At 46.2% G+C, this 16,968-nt stretch overlaps 9 protein-coding genes across 9 annotated transcripts; 5 read left to right on the plus strand and 4 right to left on the minus strand.

The window, feature by feature from the left end:
- Window positions 1-96: 96 nt before the first annotated feature.
- RhiXN_04261 (beta-catenin-like protein 1) lies at window positions 97-2,546 on the plus strand (the record flags this gene model as incomplete). Its single annotated transcript, XM_043324078.1, has 12 exons — window positions 97-120; window positions 180-237; window positions 290-558; window positions 640-746; window positions 796-1,081; window positions 1,131-1,224; window positions 1,277-1,649; window positions 1,700-1,835; window positions 1,890-2,035; window positions 2,086-2,125; window positions 2,179-2,310; window positions 2,358-2,546. The coding sequence occupies 12 exons, from the start codon at window positions 97-99 to the stop codon at window positions 2,544-2,546; spliced, it is 1,854 nt and encodes a 617-aa protein (XP_043176497.1).
- Window positions 2,547-2,596: 50 nt separating this feature from the next.
- On the minus strand, window positions 2,597-4,432 carry RhiXN_04262 (U3 small nucleolar RNA-associated protein 15; the record flags this gene model as incomplete). Its single annotated transcript, XM_043324079.1, has 7 exons — window positions 2,597-2,754; window positions 2,810-2,990; window positions 3,041-3,367; window positions 3,422-3,962; window positions 4,011-4,063; window positions 4,119-4,147; window positions 4,180-4,432. The coding sequence occupies 7 exons, from the start codon at window positions 4,430-4,432 to the stop codon at window positions 2,597-2,599; spliced, it is 1,542 nt and encodes a 513-aa protein (XP_043176498.1).
- Window positions 4,433-4,651: 219 nt separating this feature from the next.
- Window positions 4,652-5,434, plus strand: RhiXN_04263 (translationally-controlled tumor protein; the record flags this gene model as incomplete). Its single annotated transcript, XM_043324080.1, has 6 exons — window positions 4,652-4,710; window positions 4,768-4,841; window positions 4,903-5,033; window positions 5,087-5,209; window positions 5,261-5,330; window positions 5,388-5,434. The coding sequence occupies 6 exons, from the start codon at window positions 4,652-4,654 to the stop codon at window positions 5,432-5,434; spliced, it is 504 nt and encodes a 167-aa protein (XP_043176499.1).
- Window positions 5,435-5,647: 213 nt separating this feature from the next.
- Window positions 5,648-6,362, minus strand: RhiXN_04264 (uncharacterized protein; the record flags this gene model as incomplete). The annotated part of the gene is made up of 4 exons (XM_043324081.1): window positions 5,648-5,717; window positions 5,766-5,838; window positions 5,897-5,924; window positions 5,979-6,362. The coding sequence occupies 4 exons, from the start codon at window positions 6,360-6,362 to the stop codon at window positions 5,648-5,650; spliced, it is 555 nt and encodes a 184-aa protein (XP_043176500.1).
- A 63-nt stretch (window positions 6,363-6,425) lies between these two features.
- Window positions 6,426-6,760, minus strand: RhiXN_04265 (uncharacterized protein; the record flags this gene model as incomplete). The annotated part of the gene is made up of 2 exons (XM_043324082.1): window positions 6,426-6,429; window positions 6,483-6,760. The coding sequence occupies 2 exons, from the start codon at window positions 6,758-6,760 to the stop codon at window positions 6,426-6,428; spliced, it is 282 nt and encodes a 93-aa protein (XP_043176501.1).
- Window positions 6,761-6,917: 157 nt separating this feature from the next.
- Window positions 6,918-7,830, plus strand: RhiXN_04266 (transporter protein Sec22; the record flags this gene model as incomplete). The annotated part of the gene is made up of 6 exons (XM_043324083.1): window positions 6,918-6,989; window positions 7,041-7,150; window positions 7,197-7,357; window positions 7,409-7,570; window positions 7,625-7,702; window positions 7,754-7,830. 6 exons carry the CDS (start codon window positions 6,918-6,920, stop codon window positions 7,828-7,830), a joined length of 660 nt encoding a protein of 219 aa, XP_043176502.1.
- A 2,888-nt stretch (window positions 7,831-10,718) lies between these two features.
- On the plus strand, window positions 10,719-12,157 carry RhiXN_04267 (uncharacterized protein; the record flags this gene model as incomplete). The annotated part of the gene is made up of 9 exons (XM_043324084.1): window positions 10,719-10,893; window positions 10,945-11,034; window positions 11,089-11,157; window positions 11,219-11,265; window positions 11,317-11,539; window positions 11,611-11,684; window positions 11,749-11,917; window positions 11,979-12,031; window positions 12,083-12,157. The coding sequence occupies 9 exons, from the start codon at window positions 10,719-10,721 to the stop codon at window positions 12,155-12,157; spliced, it is 975 nt and encodes a 324-aa protein (XP_043176503.1).
- Window positions 12,158-12,296: 139 nt separating this feature from the next.
- Window positions 12,297-14,138, minus strand: RhiXN_04268 (Bystin; the record flags this gene model as incomplete). The annotated part of the gene is made up of 10 exons (XM_043324085.1): window positions 12,297-12,450; window positions 12,499-12,644; window positions 12,692-12,838; window positions 12,892-13,100; window positions 13,158-13,239; window positions 13,293-13,329; window positions 13,378-13,435; window positions 13,491-13,662; window positions 13,719-13,937; window positions 13,989-14,138. The coding sequence occupies 10 exons, from the start codon at window positions 14,136-14,138 to the stop codon at window positions 12,297-12,299; spliced, it is 1,374 nt and encodes a 457-aa protein (XP_043176504.1).
- Window positions 14,139-14,282: 144 nt separating this feature from the next.
- RhiXN_04269 (uncharacterized protein) lies at window positions 14,283-16,351 on the plus strand (the record flags this gene model as incomplete). Its single annotated transcript, XM_043324086.1, has 14 exons — window positions 14,283-14,335; window positions 14,392-14,426; window positions 14,480-14,506; window positions 14,562-14,623; window positions 14,681-14,728; window positions 14,775-14,901; window positions 14,954-15,134; window positions 15,193-15,249; window positions 15,303-15,530; window positions 15,588-15,617; window positions 15,667-15,791; window positions 15,845-16,015; window positions 16,073-16,091; window positions 16,225-16,351. The coding sequence occupies 14 exons, from the start codon at window positions 14,283-14,285 to the stop codon at window positions 16,349-16,351; spliced, it is 1,290 nt and encodes a 429-aa protein (XP_043176505.1).
- Window positions 16,352-16,968: the final 617 nt, after the last annotated feature.

The raw sequence follows: 16,968 nt of genomic DNA on the forward strand, positions 1-16,968 counted from the left end.
CCAATATCACGACCGTAACACCAAAATATATTTTCTGATTTGCCAATATACCGTAGCGCCTGGATATCACTTGCAATTTAGATAATAATAGGAATCATGGATGTTGACGAGCTTTTCAAGGTATGTTAGAATAATCTACCTTTCATAGAGGATTGCACTAAATGAACCCACTATAAAAGGGTTCTAAAGTCACTTTGAGTGGCAACAAGAGAAAGATGGCAGCCAACCCAACCCCAGGTATACCAATGTAATTGGCTGTACCATTGTGTTTTACTCAACAATCCCACAGAAATGCTGAAAAGGATGAAGGTTAACTCTGAACCAGCATCGGCCAACGGTAGCTCTTCAGGTCCATCCAAACCCGTTTCACGGCCTGTGACTGTCAGGGACGAAGAGGAGGATGAGGCAGCACAGAATTTCGCGCCCGGTGGTGACGCCGACTATTTTGCAGAAGAGGATGATGAGGGAAGATTCTTCGGCGGAGGGCTCACAGACGAGCAAAAGCAAATACTTAATATCTTTGATCGGGCGGGAGGAGAGGGCGCGCAGGATGAAGAAGTGTGTGAGCTTCATCGTTCTGGTTTCCGAGTCGTGTCCCGTGCCTTTTTGGTTACAACTAACATTCCACTTTGAATATAGGGCTCTGAGTTAAATGCCGTCGGAGTTCGTCGGCTCTTGTCGAAACTTGAGAAGGCAGTGGCTAAAAACCAGGACCAGCGTTCGAAATACCCGAATGCACCTGAAAAGTAAGTTTCTTAGACGTGCTTGATTGTTCGTGTCTTAAGTATCACTCAGATTCATAGATTCCGAGGCCGATCTCGATGCAGCTATCAAAGCTTTACTACCCCTAGCGCAAGCACCGACTGTAGCATATCCTGAACTGATCAAGTCCGGAGCAACCACTTTGCTCGTGGGATTGTTAAGTCACGAAAACATGGATATTGTAATCGATGTAGTGGAAGTCATCCATGAATTCACTGATGAAGACGTTGGGGGCGAAGATGAAGACGAGGACGAGGACGATGAAGGACAAGTCGTTCGGAAGGGTGAGGGCGCGTTGAAAGACCTTATTGACTCGATGGTATAAATTCACCCATATTGATTGTCCCTATCGCTCATTCCCGCCATAGGTAACCAGCCAGACGCTGGAGCTCTTGGTCCAAAACCTTTCCAGGATGGATGAAAAAGAGGAGACCGACCGGCAGGGCGTCTTTCATACATTAGGTTCGTGATGCTGACGGCTTATTTACTACATTCCTAACTATACTGAAATCAGGTATATTCGAAAATGTACTTGCCTCACGACCCACTCTGGCCGAAACCTTGGTTTCTACTACTACGATCGTCCAGTGGCTCCTCAATCGCATAATCCAAAAAGAGCATGACGATAATCGTGGCTATGCTGCAGAGGTGCTTTCAATTCTAGTCCAATCGTCAAGGAGCAACCGCCTGGTTTTGGCCAAAGCGGACGGGATCGACACTATTCTACGCGCACTAAATACATTCAGAAACCGGGATCCCGCGGGCCCTGACGAAACCGAATTTATGGAGAACGTTTTTGATGCACTATGCTCATCTTTAGCCGAGCCGGAAATTCGAGAACAATTCCAGCAAGCTGAAGGGGTTGACCTTATGGTATTAATCATGAAGTATGGTCTATCTACGTATCCTCACCATCCTCTGCTGAAACTGAATGCAGGGAAAATCGTGCATCTAAATCGCGTGCTATCAAGGTCTTAGACTATGCGTTATCCGGCCCGCTTGGTGCTGCAAATTGTAGTACATTTGTTGAAGCAGTGGGCCTGAAGCCCCTTTTTTCCGCATTTATGGGAAAGGTTCGTTATTCCCAACTCATTCTCATGGATTTACTCAAGTTCATTCATGGACAGAGCGCAAAAAAGAGCAAAACTGGAACTGCTATGCCCGCTTCGGAGGATATTGGGCACATTCTCGGCGTTATTTCTAGCCTTTTCGCCAATTTGGATTCCGACTCGCCTCCGCGTATACGAGTGCTAGCAAAATTCGTAGAGGCGGAGTATGAAAAATCGATCGGTTGATAGAGCTTCGAGAACAAGCTGAAACTAGGTTGAGGATTACCGACAGAGAGATCAACGCTGAAAAGAAAGTTAGTTTGGCCTAGTCGACTTGCCCGATTTAAGACTGAATTTATTCGCGCAGGAACTATTGGCAGCCGGAGAAGACGTAAGCGAGATGGAGGATTTGTTTCTCCTAAGACGGTTGGATGGCGGTCTTTTTACCCTCCAAACTATCGACGTTTTATTGGCGTGGGTTATAATGGAGGACGACGGTGTACGTAGTCTATCTCGACGCCAAAATTCCAAGCTGACTGAAAGTAGATTAAACAACATGTGGAGATGTTGTTTGGTCGCCGAGGCAAAACCGTAAAGGACATCGAAAAAGTGCTTAGAAGCTATCTTGAGAATATTGGCGAGGCGGATCCAGAAGATGAGACCCCCGAGGCAATCACTTCCACCGCTCAGCGAAACATCTTGACTGGGTTGATTGGATTCATTGAGGGATGCTGATGCGAGATTGATATCTGATAATTATATTCTAATGTACAAGTATAATGAGTTCATGCACTCAACGCCGCCGAAGCCAGAATCATATCTAGCGCGCCCCCTAAAAGATGAAGTTCCCGTTGGAATTTGAGCTCCTGTTCAAGCTTTTTCCTGAGTCGCACAAATAGTGTATCAATCAATGGGGAACGACCAAGAATGCTGGTGTACATATCTAAGCCAAAATTCTCTCAGTGAATTAAAGTTACCAGAATATGATAGTCACTCACCAATGACGATACCAGCAACGTCGCAGCACATGTTGCCAAAGCGAGGGTCAGAAATGTGTTTGATCAGAAGTCTAAGCACCGGTTCCAGTGAAACATCGTCTCGCCCTCCTAGGGCAATTCGTAGTCCGTCCCGGTGCATCAATTCAGATATGAGGGAGAAAGCAGTAGTTGGGGGAACATTCTACATGAAATTCGTAAGAAGCAGTGTATTGGACAATTCCTCGTACTCACTTTGCGAAGTACAGCGTCCAGTGCAGCCCCATACTTGAAAGTCTTGAGCAATCTGTCGTATTCTCGCAGTCTTTTCTGTCGCCTTTTTTCGACGCGAAACTCGTCCAGTATTCCCGTCGCTGAGACCTGCTTTCCCCTCCCGTTTTTCGGACGAGAGCTTAATCCTTTGGAGCCCAAGGCAAATGAACCTCCCCTCATAAAGAAGTCGTAGGCGCCAGTCTCGGATGTTCGCTCTGTGTTTGCCACAGCCTCGGACGCCTTGGGCTGTCTTCGACGCATAGACAACGACCCATCAGCCATGCCGGCAGCAATATGAGTATCGTCAGGCTAAACGAGATAGATTATCAATTATATGCTCGGAAATACATGCTGTTGACTCACCGAGACCGCCAACGAGAGTATTGGTGCAGGATACCGCATTGTATGCACCACCCGATAGGTCGTTATGTCGTAGACTTTGACAAGTTGGTCAAGCCCGCCCGTTAACAGCCTCGACGCAGTTCCATCAAATGCCAAAGATGTTATACTCTTCTGGTGGTTGGATAGTGCACGTATGCATCTTCCACCCGCAACCAAGTCCCATGCGCGAATAATGTTCCCAGTCGCTGCAACCGCTAAACTTCCGGAAGGGAACATTAGAACGCTCTCGACTGGGCCTACTCGTGCCAGGTCAGCTCCCATGGTCATAGTGCATGTACCAGTACGAGCATCAAAGAGTCGAACGGTTGCGTCGTAGGAACCTGTCAAAATAAGGGACGGGTTGGAAGGTGAAACCTGGCCCGCGCGGACGTAGTCGGTGTGGGAAGCAAATGTGTGAATCGCAGTTTCGGAGGGAATATCCCAGAGCTTTACGGTTGTATCATCGGAGCAAGATAGGATCTGGGTGGAGTCTTGTGGGGAAAATTTGGTTATATGTACAGGTCTGTACTTCGGTTAGGTTCGTCTGGCGGTCAAATGCGGAGACACTTACTGTTTATGCTCGTTGAGTGTCCTCAATATTGCACGGCTATTAACGTCGAAAATCTATAGTTATATAATAAAACATTCGAACGAACACGAGTAGTCAGATGCAAAATACCTGAATTAAACCAGTGTCATCGCCAGCAACTATGAGTTCCCATCTTTTCGAATGTTGGCACTTCTGGCAGTATCCTTGAACCTCGAGATATTTTTGGTAATCTTGTTGGTTTTAGGAGCAAGTATCTGGACGTGCGTTCCCGAGGTAACGGCACATCGGTGGGGGGCAGTAGGAGCAAAGTGAATAGAGGTAACAGGGGCGTTGTCTTTGATTATTGTTGGGTGCTTGAACCGACGCCAGTACCTAGAATCGGGGTTACGCTGTTTTGAGGGCCGCGCACTTTGGCGTATTGTCACTGGTGCGTAATCGGCCATGTTCCCAGTGTGAGCGATAGGACGGCAATAGCCAGTTCAAAAAGAGTTACAATCTCTAAGCGCCACAGATCCTAAATCAAATAAGCCGGATCCAAAATTTGCATCGGAACGCTGGGCGCTAATCTTGCCTGTAAATTTGATTTCATCTGATAACCCCTCTTGACTCTCCACACTACTAAAATCTTTCTCCTGCTACCCTAGGCCACCCATTAAACCGCCATGTTGCTCTTCAAAGATGTTCTTAGCGGCGATGAAATTATATCGGATGCCTACAAACTGTGAGAACACTCATTGCCAGAATCCTAAAACTATGCCCTGACGCTCTGGACACATAGGAAAGAAGTCGACGATGTCGTCTATGAGGTGGATTGTTCTATGATCGTCGTCAAAGATGGCGATATTAATATTGGTAAGTTTTCTATTGATATACGCCAATTAGGTAAACTTAGCCTTGCATCGGTGATATGCAGGTGCCAACCCTTCGGCTGAAGAACAAGAAGAAGCTTTAGAGGACGGCGCCAAGCAGGTTAACAACGTTGTTTATTCGTTCAAACTCCAGTCAACTAGTTTTGACAAGAAGTCTTATTTGACTTACCTCAAGGTAACTGATGCTATGCACCCCAATCCAAATGTATGTTGACCGATGACGCCTAGGGTTACATGAAAGCCGTAAAAGCATATCTTTCTACAGCAAAACCAGATCGAGTAGAAGCTTTTGAAAAGGGTGCTCAGGCTTACGCCAAAAAAATTGTTGCGAACTTCAAGAATTTTGAGTTTGTGAGTGACTCCGGATCCGTCCGCATACACCCTCTGACTGATCTTTTAAAGTACACCGGCGAGTCCATGAATGCTGATGGCCTAGTTCTCCTCTTGAATTACCGCGAGGATGGGATTACGCGTGAGCACGCTTTGACGAACTTTACCATTACTTGCGACTGACTTGACTTCCGTTTAGCCTACTTCGTTATCTGGAAGGATGGATTGAAGGAGGAAAAGCTTTAAGTATGGCTTTTCACGTTGTTTATGTTGGCTGATGTGATTATATTCGGAAGGATTCGCTTGTGGAGATGAACCAAATGTAGACCAGTTTGAATGGATGTTCTATTGAAACAAATCCGAGCACTATGTTTCAAGGCGTGAACTGCTAGGATATCCACAGCATTACATTATATTCGTAACAAGTTGCAAGTTTCATGGCCGAGCTCCGCGTATTGTTCATAGTGGCGATGGATACTCGGGGAGAGACCTTAACCCCGCGTTAAGAGCATCTCGGACCCTATGTTTACTACAAAGAAGGTCAGATAAGTGAGCTTAATGCGGGCCGATTCCTCACCTTGCGGGATCGGTCGAGTGCCTATAGCCAGAGAGAACCTCCTTTAATTGAAACTCAGAAGCATGGCAAGTATCTAGCATATTTCAGGAGAGATAAGAAAAGCAACGATAGAAAACAAGTAAGCAACTGACCAACATTATCTCCAGCTTCCTTGATCATCTATAAACCAGAATAAGAGACGGTTATGATCGATTCAGACGACGTCACACTAACTGCTTGACATTGTTGCATCTCTCCTGGAGTCCACCCATTGAACCGAGCGCCCTCTAGAGCACCATTAAGATCCCTCTTCCGTACTTCCCATGCACTGCGCAAGTCAGCGATGCGGAGCATGACTTGTTTCCATGCGGCTGCATCCCACTGCTCTAGTTCGGTCTTGAACTTTTGAACAAACATTCTCGGATGATCACCATGCTGTGTCTGCGGTTGGGATGCGGGGGCTGAGTACTGTGGCTGAGACGGTAGTTGTGACTGAGTGTTGGAAAACGAAGCGTTAGAAAGGCCCGAATAGGGATCGAGATCGGCTACGGTGTTGTAGCTGTTGGGTTGCTGGGTTTGATATGGGAATCCTGTGGGGGTCGAGCCAACCGGGGACATGGGATACGGGGTTGATACTGCATGGACGAGAAATGAGATTGTTGGCCAGGATATTGCTGAGCCCTAGCTCGTAGTGCTGCTTAGAACAATACCCATGGTCTACCATGAAACGCAGCTCACGAGGAATATGGTGCTGCTTGTGGCATCCCTTGGCTCATTCCATACCCATAGCTGGGCTGAGACTGCATATATCCTGGATGTTGTTGTTGCGGCTGTTGCTGCATGAAGCCACTCTGGTTGTATCCTTGGTTAGGTTGACCGTATTGCGGCTGCGACTGCCACTGAGATGGGCCACCCATGTTCTGAGGGCTCCCCATGTTGCTTATGTCTGGATATCGAGACGATGCATCGTCTTGGGCTGGGTTAACAAATGGATTGTTGGTGTGTTGAGTGTACATGTGGGATATTGTATTAGTGACGTTATAAGTCCTCGGGGGTGGTAGAGCTGGAACCAAGGCTAAGCGCCGCGCACACCTCACATCGTGGTTACCTCAAGCTTACGGCATGCAGAACCCTGACTCTACCCTCCACGTCTACTGGCATTGTCACTCTACTATGGTCCGTTCCACACATATTGCACGCGCTTCAGACGCGCTCCCGCTTGCAGCCAGCGTTGATGACGAAGAGGTAAGTTTTACGTGTTAGCAACTAGAACCTGACACCAAACACCATGTCCAGACAGAGCAAGCACTTCAGGAGTACAAGCAACAGGCCAAGCTCGTATGCCGAAGGATAACACCTCAGTCCGAGCCCAAATGCAGCATCGAAAGTGGCCCATACACGCTTCAGTATGTACTCCCTCTCGCTACCCTATTTTGGGCTGACCGTTCCCAGTTACCTTATAGCGGGAAACGTAACCTACCTTGTCATTTGTGATGCGTCGTATCCCCGCAAACTCGCCTTCTCGTACCTAGACGAGCTTACCAAGGAATTCGAAAGAGTTTATGGAGACAAGATTGAAGGCGTACGAAAGCCATATGCTTTCGTTGGCTTTGGTAAGTACTACCCATGTCGCGGTCGCACCCAATACTAACTATCGACTATAGATACCTTCATGTCAAAAACTGCCCGGCTATACCGGGATACCCGTTCGGCTACAGCTTCTTCGGAAAGCAACCTTGACAAGCTCAATGGAGAGCTACAGGATGTAACAAGGATCATGACCAAAAATATGGAGGAGTTACTCTGGCGCGGAGATAGCTTAGACAGTACGTTCCCAATATATACATCCAATAAAACGGTCTCATTTTTCGTGTTCGCAGGAATGTCGCATCTCTCGACCTCCTTGAGATCCGAATCAGCAAAATATAGGAAAGCGGCACGAAATATCAATACCCAAGGTGAGTTTATCAGCTTTTATTCGTAGATTAGCTTACCTGACAATGGATCAGCGCTCATTCGCAAGTGGGCGCCTGTTGGTGCCGTAGGCCTCTTTATTCTAGTCTTCATCTATGCGAAATTCTTCTGACCTGTTATATCCCACCGCCATAATGGATCACTTGTACCATAATCAGTGCCATCATGCAGAGATCTTCCTTGTCATGTGAGAGTGAGCATAGGTTGCCCCCGATCATATCTTAATTGGATCACTCCTCCGGGTAACGAAATCGGGAGCATCCGCATGAATTTGAACAATGCTCGAGCCGGACGCATGGATAACTAAGCGACTACACTCGTTATCGACTGTCCTAAATATGGCTTAGCTGTTTGAGGTTGAAGAAGTCCTACCGGAGAGGTGATAGGCTATTTCTTTATTGATAAGCTAGACGCTTTAACTGGCGCCCATAGATCCGGGAGTTAAACTGCAGCCATTGCTCCATGAGCGTCATATATGTATAAGAAAATAGACATATTGAACCTTCTTAGGAAGAGGTATTCTGGTTACCGCTGACACTCGACATCAACCCTCCACGTAATATCAATTTTAATCTCTCATTTTAAGTTACGCAACGAACCACAATCTTCACAACGAGCGTAGAAGTTTATGAGTGTTTTCGTCACTGTGCGAACCTACCAGGGACCTTATCGCAATACATATATATGTGGCCTGTTACTATCGATGACATCATTTTTGATACATAGGTAGGGTACGCGGAAAGTAAACCGCAGAAGCGCTACATGAAATATTTGTCTAGAGGTAGGTTATATGCATGAATTTCACTTGAGAGCTGTAGAATGCACTGAAGGCGACTTTTCACCTGGCCCAGAACCTCAAGTTCACACTCAGCCTAGCAATACCCGATCTATGGGGAGCACACATATTAATAATTTATCATATATGGGTACGGTTATCCATGCCCCTATTACCCGGGGAGCCGGCTCAGCCGCCCAGCCCCTGTCGGCTACAGCAGGCGGACATCTAACAGGGCTCGATTCAGTCTGAAAGGTATAGAATGCCGAGTGCTTCAAGTTCCAGTTTACCATACACACTCACTGTTTGATATATGATCCGAAATTCTTACAGCTATTCTATAACGGTAGAGATCTGGCTAACATGCCAACCATCCCCCCGTGTTCTGTGGCGCGGCATGTCCAGAGATATATAGATGAAACTTTGGCCACACGCAGCCCCGAATATCCAGAAATGATGTATAAATGCGTGATTTGCTCGCAACTTCCCGAAAGCTTCCGGTCTGTTTTTGATAGTCACAGCCGCCTACTTATTATAGCTAATTGTTGATGATCGTAGTAATGGTTCCCAAGATTATTGTGGCTCGATCACAAAGAATGTAGACTATAAAAGGGTACATATGCATGGTCGCCGGATTTTAGCGAATTACGCGGATGATTGTTGGTTGGACGGTTTCGGATACTTTGCCACTAAATCAAGTATTTTAATATTATCGTGACTTTATGCACTGCATAAGATAATTGAATAGATGCACAGCCAATTACAATTGCAATACCTCAAGTCACTAGTGTATTGTGTCTTTTGCTCCAGACCTCTATTTTATAATTACCTCAATGAGATGTGCCCGCTCCCTACGGGTGGATAGTTATACAGGGATCGCAAAATGACTTCGTAATCTTTCTCCAGCCATACGTATATACTCTAGCCAACGAATAAATTTCGCTCTATGAAGCAAAGCACAGTCTGATATAGGAGCTATAGCGCGCGGTTCCACGCACGACTTTGTTCAGATCCAGTCATCACATGAACACTGCGCAGGTCGCCTATGCCTGTCCTGGCGTTAGCGACTGGCATTTACCGATATCGAACTTGAACTGGTTCCGATCATGGGGTGAGCCCCCATAACGGATGTATACTATGATTGGTCACAGTGATATTCAGGACTTTTATTTCTGCCGTCGGGGATCCAACTGCAGTCAACTATTTACATATAGATGAATAGGGAACTCAAGCATCCTAGGCTTGACTGAATTTTGTCCTATAATTCGGCAGACATAGTATATATGTATGGGGAGGTACTAGGAGTGGAACGTTCGACTTGGATCTGGCGAATTTAGTCGTTGCAAATGGCCCTAAAATTTGGCTGAAATAATAAGGCCTCACACGCGCTCTCCGTGGTTCAGAATATGTTCAAATAATGGGCTGAACCTCTAAACTTGGAGAATAGGATCTTTGGTGTAAAGCACATTTAATAAAACACGAGATTTGTGACCAGCGCAAGTAAATTGATAGATCATGGATGCCCACTTGAAGTATCCTTGCCACCCGATCAACGCACCGCTAGCCAGGTTTAGTAAGAAATAATGAGCCTGCATCGGTTAGGGGTAACAGATGCCTTACCCCGTTGGGTTCATGGTTTGAAACATCGGAGTGTTTTCCAAAGAAAGTGTCTATCACCACAGATAATACAAGAACCCGGGTGGCCAATTTACCGGAATAAACAGAAGCCACACCATCTTTCTTGGAGTACGTGAGAGAATGGATGCCTAACTGGTATTAGGTTTGGTCAGTGAGTTCCTCACTGGGTTGGCGATAGTCCGGGGTGACACGGTTGGAACATATAGTAATAGCGGGAGTAGCACGGTGCCAAAACCATCAGCAGTACAGGAATTCTGGGTTTCTCGCTCACCACATTTGAGGGGTCGGCGACTCAACTATAACCGATTCGTCTCACTAGTTCGATTATCCCAAGATTATGAGCTCTAGAACTCATGCACCTTTTCCTATTTTGGTTGGAGCGGTCGAGCTCAGCAATATCCCATCGACATCTCCACAATGTCGATAGGAGTAGACCTAATAATGGCAGAGTTCTCTCCAAGTGCGCGCATATATGAGCGGTTCAATTCTGCTTCGGTCAGCCTTTCCTCTATAAAATAACGAGGTTTTCCTCCTGTCTTCTTCACCTCCCCCACCTCATCCCTCGTTGTGCATACATTGAAGTGACCATGTCTCTTTCATATACCGACTCGAGCTCTCACACCGAGTCTTCTCGCTCCAAATGCGCGACCAATGATATTCCTTATGAGCATGAGCAGCTGAATCAACCGGGGCGTCTCAAGGCAGCGTACCGACGACTTTCAACGTCCTTGGGCTTCAAGGAACGTTTCAGTTTGACATTTCGTATGTTGAATCCTCCAGTGGTATGGTTGACACTGACTCTTGAACGAAAAGTTATCGTCTTTGGTGGCGCCCTGCTCGGTTTCTGTATAAGTCGGCTTATGATGCTGGCCCCATCCAACGTGATACATAAAACTGTTCCAGGTACGTCGAATCACCGTCCCGATGGTTATGGCCGCTAATTCTGCGTTCGTGCAGGGGAGTGGTACTGGTACCGGCAGGCTTTATACAAGCCCAACATCTTCATGCACATATACATGAGCATTCGTGGGTTGATTGTTTCAGGACCATCGTCCCTCACTTTCTGACATAGGTTTCATTCCTCTAGTTGGTGGAACACTCGCTACCCTACAGTTTATCCCGATCATCCGCCGTGTGAGTTCATATAGATTGTATAGAGTGGCGGCTTGCTTATATTGCCCAAAGAAAATGATGATCGTCCACCGAATTAACGGATGGGTTGTGTTTTTAAACCTTGGGATAGGTAGTGTAACCGGCTCCATTGTGGCTCGGCGTGCATTCGGCGGAGACCTCAATTCAGAGGCAGCGTACTACACACTTGGGTTCATGATAGGGCCTGCTGCAATGTTAGGAGTTTTCTTCGTACGGGTTCGGGTCAATGTTGCCTTACATAGAGAATGGATGCTCCGTAAGCATGGGGAACTAGACTTACACTATGCTCTTATTCATGGCAAGCGTATAGGCACTGCTCTTACTCAGCAAGCGTGATCACCGCTCGGATTATTACTATCATGGCTCGTGCGATTATTTCGGCCATCGGTACCTACTATGCGGTAGGCCCTATCCCTAATATGGCATCGTCTTGTCCAAACGTCGCTGACGAAAGGGTTACCGTAGATGTGGAGATGTGATGAAATTACGTTCTTGCTGGAGGATCCCGGTACAGTTCAGAGGTCATTCCCCGTATGCGTGAACGCCACCCGCCCCAAACGGACGTTTGTCCCGGTGCATGCATCGATTCATCAAGAGCCTATCAACTTTGGAGCCACCTACCGGGTTACTTTCGGTAAGCGCTCTACCGCATCGACTTGAACAATATATGGTTCTGACACATGGGTGACCAATAGGTATGGCCCTTTGGCTAGCCATTTTGATTCACTTGGCAGGAACGGAGTTATATGTGAGCCACCTCGGTGCAAGTCAACATGCTTACGCTGAACGATGGTTGCAGATAAATTTGACCAAGTCATACGCTAAGCCAGCTCAAATTCGTATGGATACAAATGAAGGGGGTGAAAAGGTATGAATCAAGAAATTGTTAAATAAGCGTTGATACGAGAGAAACACGGGAAATTTGTGATTCATGAAACTATGTATACATATTGAAATCAAGATAGTATAAATCGGGCCAATCTTACCCGAGCTAAAGCCACCTTGTTGTCAACTCAATGCATTTCTACGTCATTATCCCGCTGGTTACTCTTGGAAGCCGCGTTGATAAGTTCTCGGCGGACTTCTGGTCCAATCTGCACATGTGGACGAGCACGTATCACGTCGAGCAATGAATCCCTCTGGTCAGGAGACAGATCTGATGCATATCTGTGCGACAAAGTAAGTTAGTGTCACACAAGTGGAAAGTTTCCCTACCTTTGGCAGAAAACGAGCAAGCTTTGGTGCCATAAGACAGGCAGCTTATCACCATCGGCCCGGGATCCCTTGTGTGTATTCGCTATCCTAATGAAGTGAAACACCAGCCCATCAACAACTTTGTAAGGGAGGGCGTATTTTTTATCCTAAAGGACATATTAGCTTAAATTTTGGCCGTGTGAAATGGCCCCACCAAAAGAATACGAATGAAGAGCGAGTTGGGTCCAGAGTAGTCCATGCTAGCTAGTCGCAAGAGCGCGGCGGCAGAATGCAGATTTGGCACGCTGACTTTCATGAGCACAGAAGCCACAATAGCTGCTTCTTTGAGCGTGCATCCTGTCTGGGGTTCCTTCATCATTACATGCGTTCAAATCTCTGGAAACGGCAACTAACCTCGCATAGAGGAAACACGATTCCCTTGAAAAATGCAGCAGGCTTGTACACCGCTTTCTTTAGCGCATCATATAGATGGACGTTTAGTTTCCCATTGATACGAATGTCATCTCGTACAGCTTCCAAAAGCACACCCTCCAGGTAGTGACGAACGGACTCTGGTTTGAGATTAGAGACCAACATCCTCGTAGCCGCATAATGGGCGTGAGCTGACGGGAAATGAGCGTAAGTGCTTCAGAGTTATGTGAGACTATGTCTGGACCTACGGGTCCATTCGTGGGGTTTGGTTAGAGCGAGAAGTCGGGCCCACTGAGGAAGAGATGGTAAGACCTTGAACGGTTTAGGGAGCTATTCGCAATATTGTTTCAGAAAAAGAAAGCAAAACAGAGCGAACCGCTCACAGGTCCAGACTTGTAGTGATTTAACAGCTGCCCAACTCTACAGAAATGTTTTAGACATTGGAAACATGCGCGCTAAAAGATTTACTTAGTATACACTTCGACAACCTTGGGGTTCAAGCCTTCAGCCGGATTGGGAGGCCCGGCTTTGGAGGGTAATTGTTTGAGCGCTCGTTCTATCACGCAGTAGAAGAGACATACCTTCCCTTGAATCGGGCTTGGCTGATATTCGTATTGTTTTGTTTTCTGTTCCTCCTGTTGCCGCTTCGGCAGCGTTGAGCTTTTCCATTATCATGTCAGCTAATGTCTTCCTTGTTTCGACGTTGGATGGCATGAGAGCGTCGAGTGCAGTCATATCTTCCGGGTCGATTTCCTAAAAGCGGTGTAAGCGATTATTCGACGAAGCTGCCAATTGTTTTTTTGACCTACCAGTTCCTCATATTCTTCCTCTGGGTATTCGTTTTCGTCATCATCATCGCTATATTGTGCAGCCGGAGACCTAGCGCTCCTAGTGTTGTCTAGTTGCTCGACGGAATCGGACTCTTCCTCAGCATCCTCTACACCACCTTCGTCAACCAAATCTAACTCTTCTTGCTGGTCCTTTGCTAGGTCAAAGATCTTGCGAGAGGTCCTTTCGTCAAGCGCTGTCTAAATATTATTTGTTAAGTTTGGTTCGATCTGACTTGTTGACTTGCTCACCTCCAGTTCCTCCTGGTTCTCGCTCTTTCGCTTCTTGCCCCGTTTGTTGGTGCTAACACGGCCGAATTTAGCATAAGTTTCATCCTCGCCTATCTGGACATGAAGTGGGTCGTGGCGTGTTTTGTCCTTGGGAGTGGTTGCTCGTGGCATCTTGGAGTCGACGTGAAATGGGTCTCCGAGTGAGGGTTAGTGGTGTACTATGAAACTAATTAAAATATTTTCATCTGATCGACAATTGGAAATAGGGCTTATAAAATATGCTTCGGCCCGATCGGGCGCTTCCAAGACTTGACTATGACGTTCAGCAAGTTGCGCTTGTTCCAAGTGCTGGTAGTGATATTTATCAAGTCAGTCGGCATTATTAACTGAGTTGATCAACTGAGTTTTAAACTACTCGCAACAGTCTCTTCACTACCGGAACCATATTTGGATTCGCAGGTTGGGTCATGTTCAGTAATTGGGGGACCTTGTTGACACTGTCCATCTCATAGCACTCAAGCCTGCATTGATTCGTAAAGGTAAGTAAACCGATCTGACTATTTAATGAACTCAGTTCATGAATTATCTATATAGGCGTCTACTCGTGGTTATGCTCACACGATGAAAGCAACCCGGCGAGTTCTTGTAACGAACAGGTTTGTTGCCCCCTCCCCAGTGGTTGCACCACCCGCATTGATTAGTAATATTTCTAGGAACTACGACTTAATAACATGTTTGTGGTGTCCGTTGCACTTACCAACGTGAGAACAATCGCGCAGCGTTTATCTAGTGCTAAATATGAGCTAGATGGTATCGTTACCCGCTGGATCGGTGCTAGACTGGATTGGTCCCACCAAAACAAGTATCATGGGGGCAACCCTTTATGGAATTGGATGTTTAGTTTTTGGGAACGGGTATATCCGGTGGCCATTTGGTGAGCTCAATTCACAATCATGTGTCGTGTTCATAAACAAACTTTTGTCTAGTACTCGATGGATATTATGCCGGCTTTTTCTTGCTAGCTATTGGCAGCCCCTTAATTTTTCTCTCGAGCTTTCACATCAGCAATGCATTCCCAGCACGCTCTGGTTTGATTTTAAGCTTTATCATGGCTGCATTCAATGCCAGTAGCACAGCCTTTGTCCTGTTTGATTGGGTAGACAAGAAGTATGGCATTGTATTTTTCACCCCGGTAGCTATATTACTAACAGGAAATTTTCACCAGAAGTGGAAATATGTCTATTCAAGCATGGTTCTGGTGCTACGCCCTCATTCCTGCACTGTATGCTTATGTATGCGGAGAGTTGTTGGCCTGCTAACTTTTAATTGACATAGGTTTATTGTGCTCCAGAGCCTGACCGGACCTCCCAATGCCTATCAAAAACAGATGGTTTCTCAGGAGAATCAACTTTCAGATAACCCCGCTTCCGCAGTCACATACGGCACCATCTCAACCGGTGAGCCTTCTTCAGAACAACCTAGGCATCCGGACCCCAAGGACACATTTGTTGGAATCATGTCCGGAAGGCCTTTCATTGTACAATTATTCAGCCGGCATTTTGGGTAAACAGATACTTCACATTTCATAGCGTTGAGCTGGGGCTGACCCGTGCATTTTAGGCTTCTCTTACTATTTTTCTCGGTTTATGCGTGAGTTTCACGAAACTTTGGGTAACTTTGCATTAATGGCATAATTTAGTGATCGAGTTAACTGGGAGATTCAAACTATATCTGAGCAATTCTTGTTTTATTTGGCAAACCCCAATGATGCACTCCGAATGTCCAGCCTATTCTCGATCTTGCTCCCACTTGGTGGCATCATCGGTGCGTTTGGCTGAGCGCTTGAACTATTCGTTTTCGGCTGATATCCTCTCAAGGAGTCCCAATTTTTGGATGGCTCCTTGACCAGCGCACTACGTTTGATGCATCGGCTGCCATACTGGTTATTGGAGTTTCGTATGGTGGATTGGGCATGACATCTCTGGTAGCAACTCAAATAGTATCAATCTCACTCTTTGTTGTGCTTAGACCGTTGTTATATATTTTTGGTGAGATTCTACTAGATTATTTTGAAGCAATTGGAGTTATTGACCTTTCGTTTATAGTTGGTGATTATTGTGGAAAGTAAGTACAATCGTGAAGTTATTATCGAAAGTTTTCTCAAACAACTCACAGAGCTTTCGGCTATAATACCTTTGGTCGAGTCTATGGTAATGGGCATAATTGATATCAAAACTATAACTAACACATTCTGTAGGATTGGCGACTACTCTCGTTGGGTTATTCAGTTTGATACTCGGCCCAATCGACAGTTTGGTCAAGAATCAACTGCATGGAAATTACAACCTAATCAACAGCGCATGGTTGATTTTAGGGCTCCTTAGCTCCTGGTTGCTTTGTTGGAGTATTTATCGAGGGTCGCACACTAGACCTAGAGGGGATGCATTAGATTAGCCGGATGGAACTATTTGTAACAAGCGTAATGATTGTGTCGATATTCAAGTTGTGATTACTGTATCTATACAACTTATATTAATCCGTACTTTGAATCCCGGGGTCATCCCATGTATAGGATCGTAAGGTAACAGTCCTTGGAATCCAAGTCTCCTTCGATATAGCACCAAAGACCGGTTGCTTGCTACAGTCCTCTTCACATGACCTTGCGCACCATGCTGTTTCCCTTGGAAGAAGATATTACACGCATCATCGTGCTCCCTGCAGACACATTTTGATGGAATTTAATGGGTGTTTATCGTACTTGTAAGTACGCATGCTGTGGTTCTCGGGATCATGCTAGATCATTTTACCTACGACGAAGGCGCTAAACTGGCGCCTCGCGTCTCGCGATAGCCTGCCAGCGTTCACACTCATATTTTCGTTGCTCAAAGAAGTCACATGTTTTATAGCCGATATTTTTCTCGTGCCGAACTGGGCCCGGAAGCTCCATCTTTTACTTATCATCAGCAGGAAGGGGTGGGCTGAGTTAGTAGTATATAAACCT

This window comes from Rhizoctonia solani, chromosome 1 (genome assembly GCF_016906535.1).
Source record: "Rhizoctonia solani chromosome 1, complete sequence".
NCBI classification, from domain to species: domain Eukaryota; kingdom Fungi; phylum Basidiomycota; class Agaricomycetes; order Cantharellales; family Ceratobasidiaceae; genus Rhizoctonia; species Rhizoctonia solani.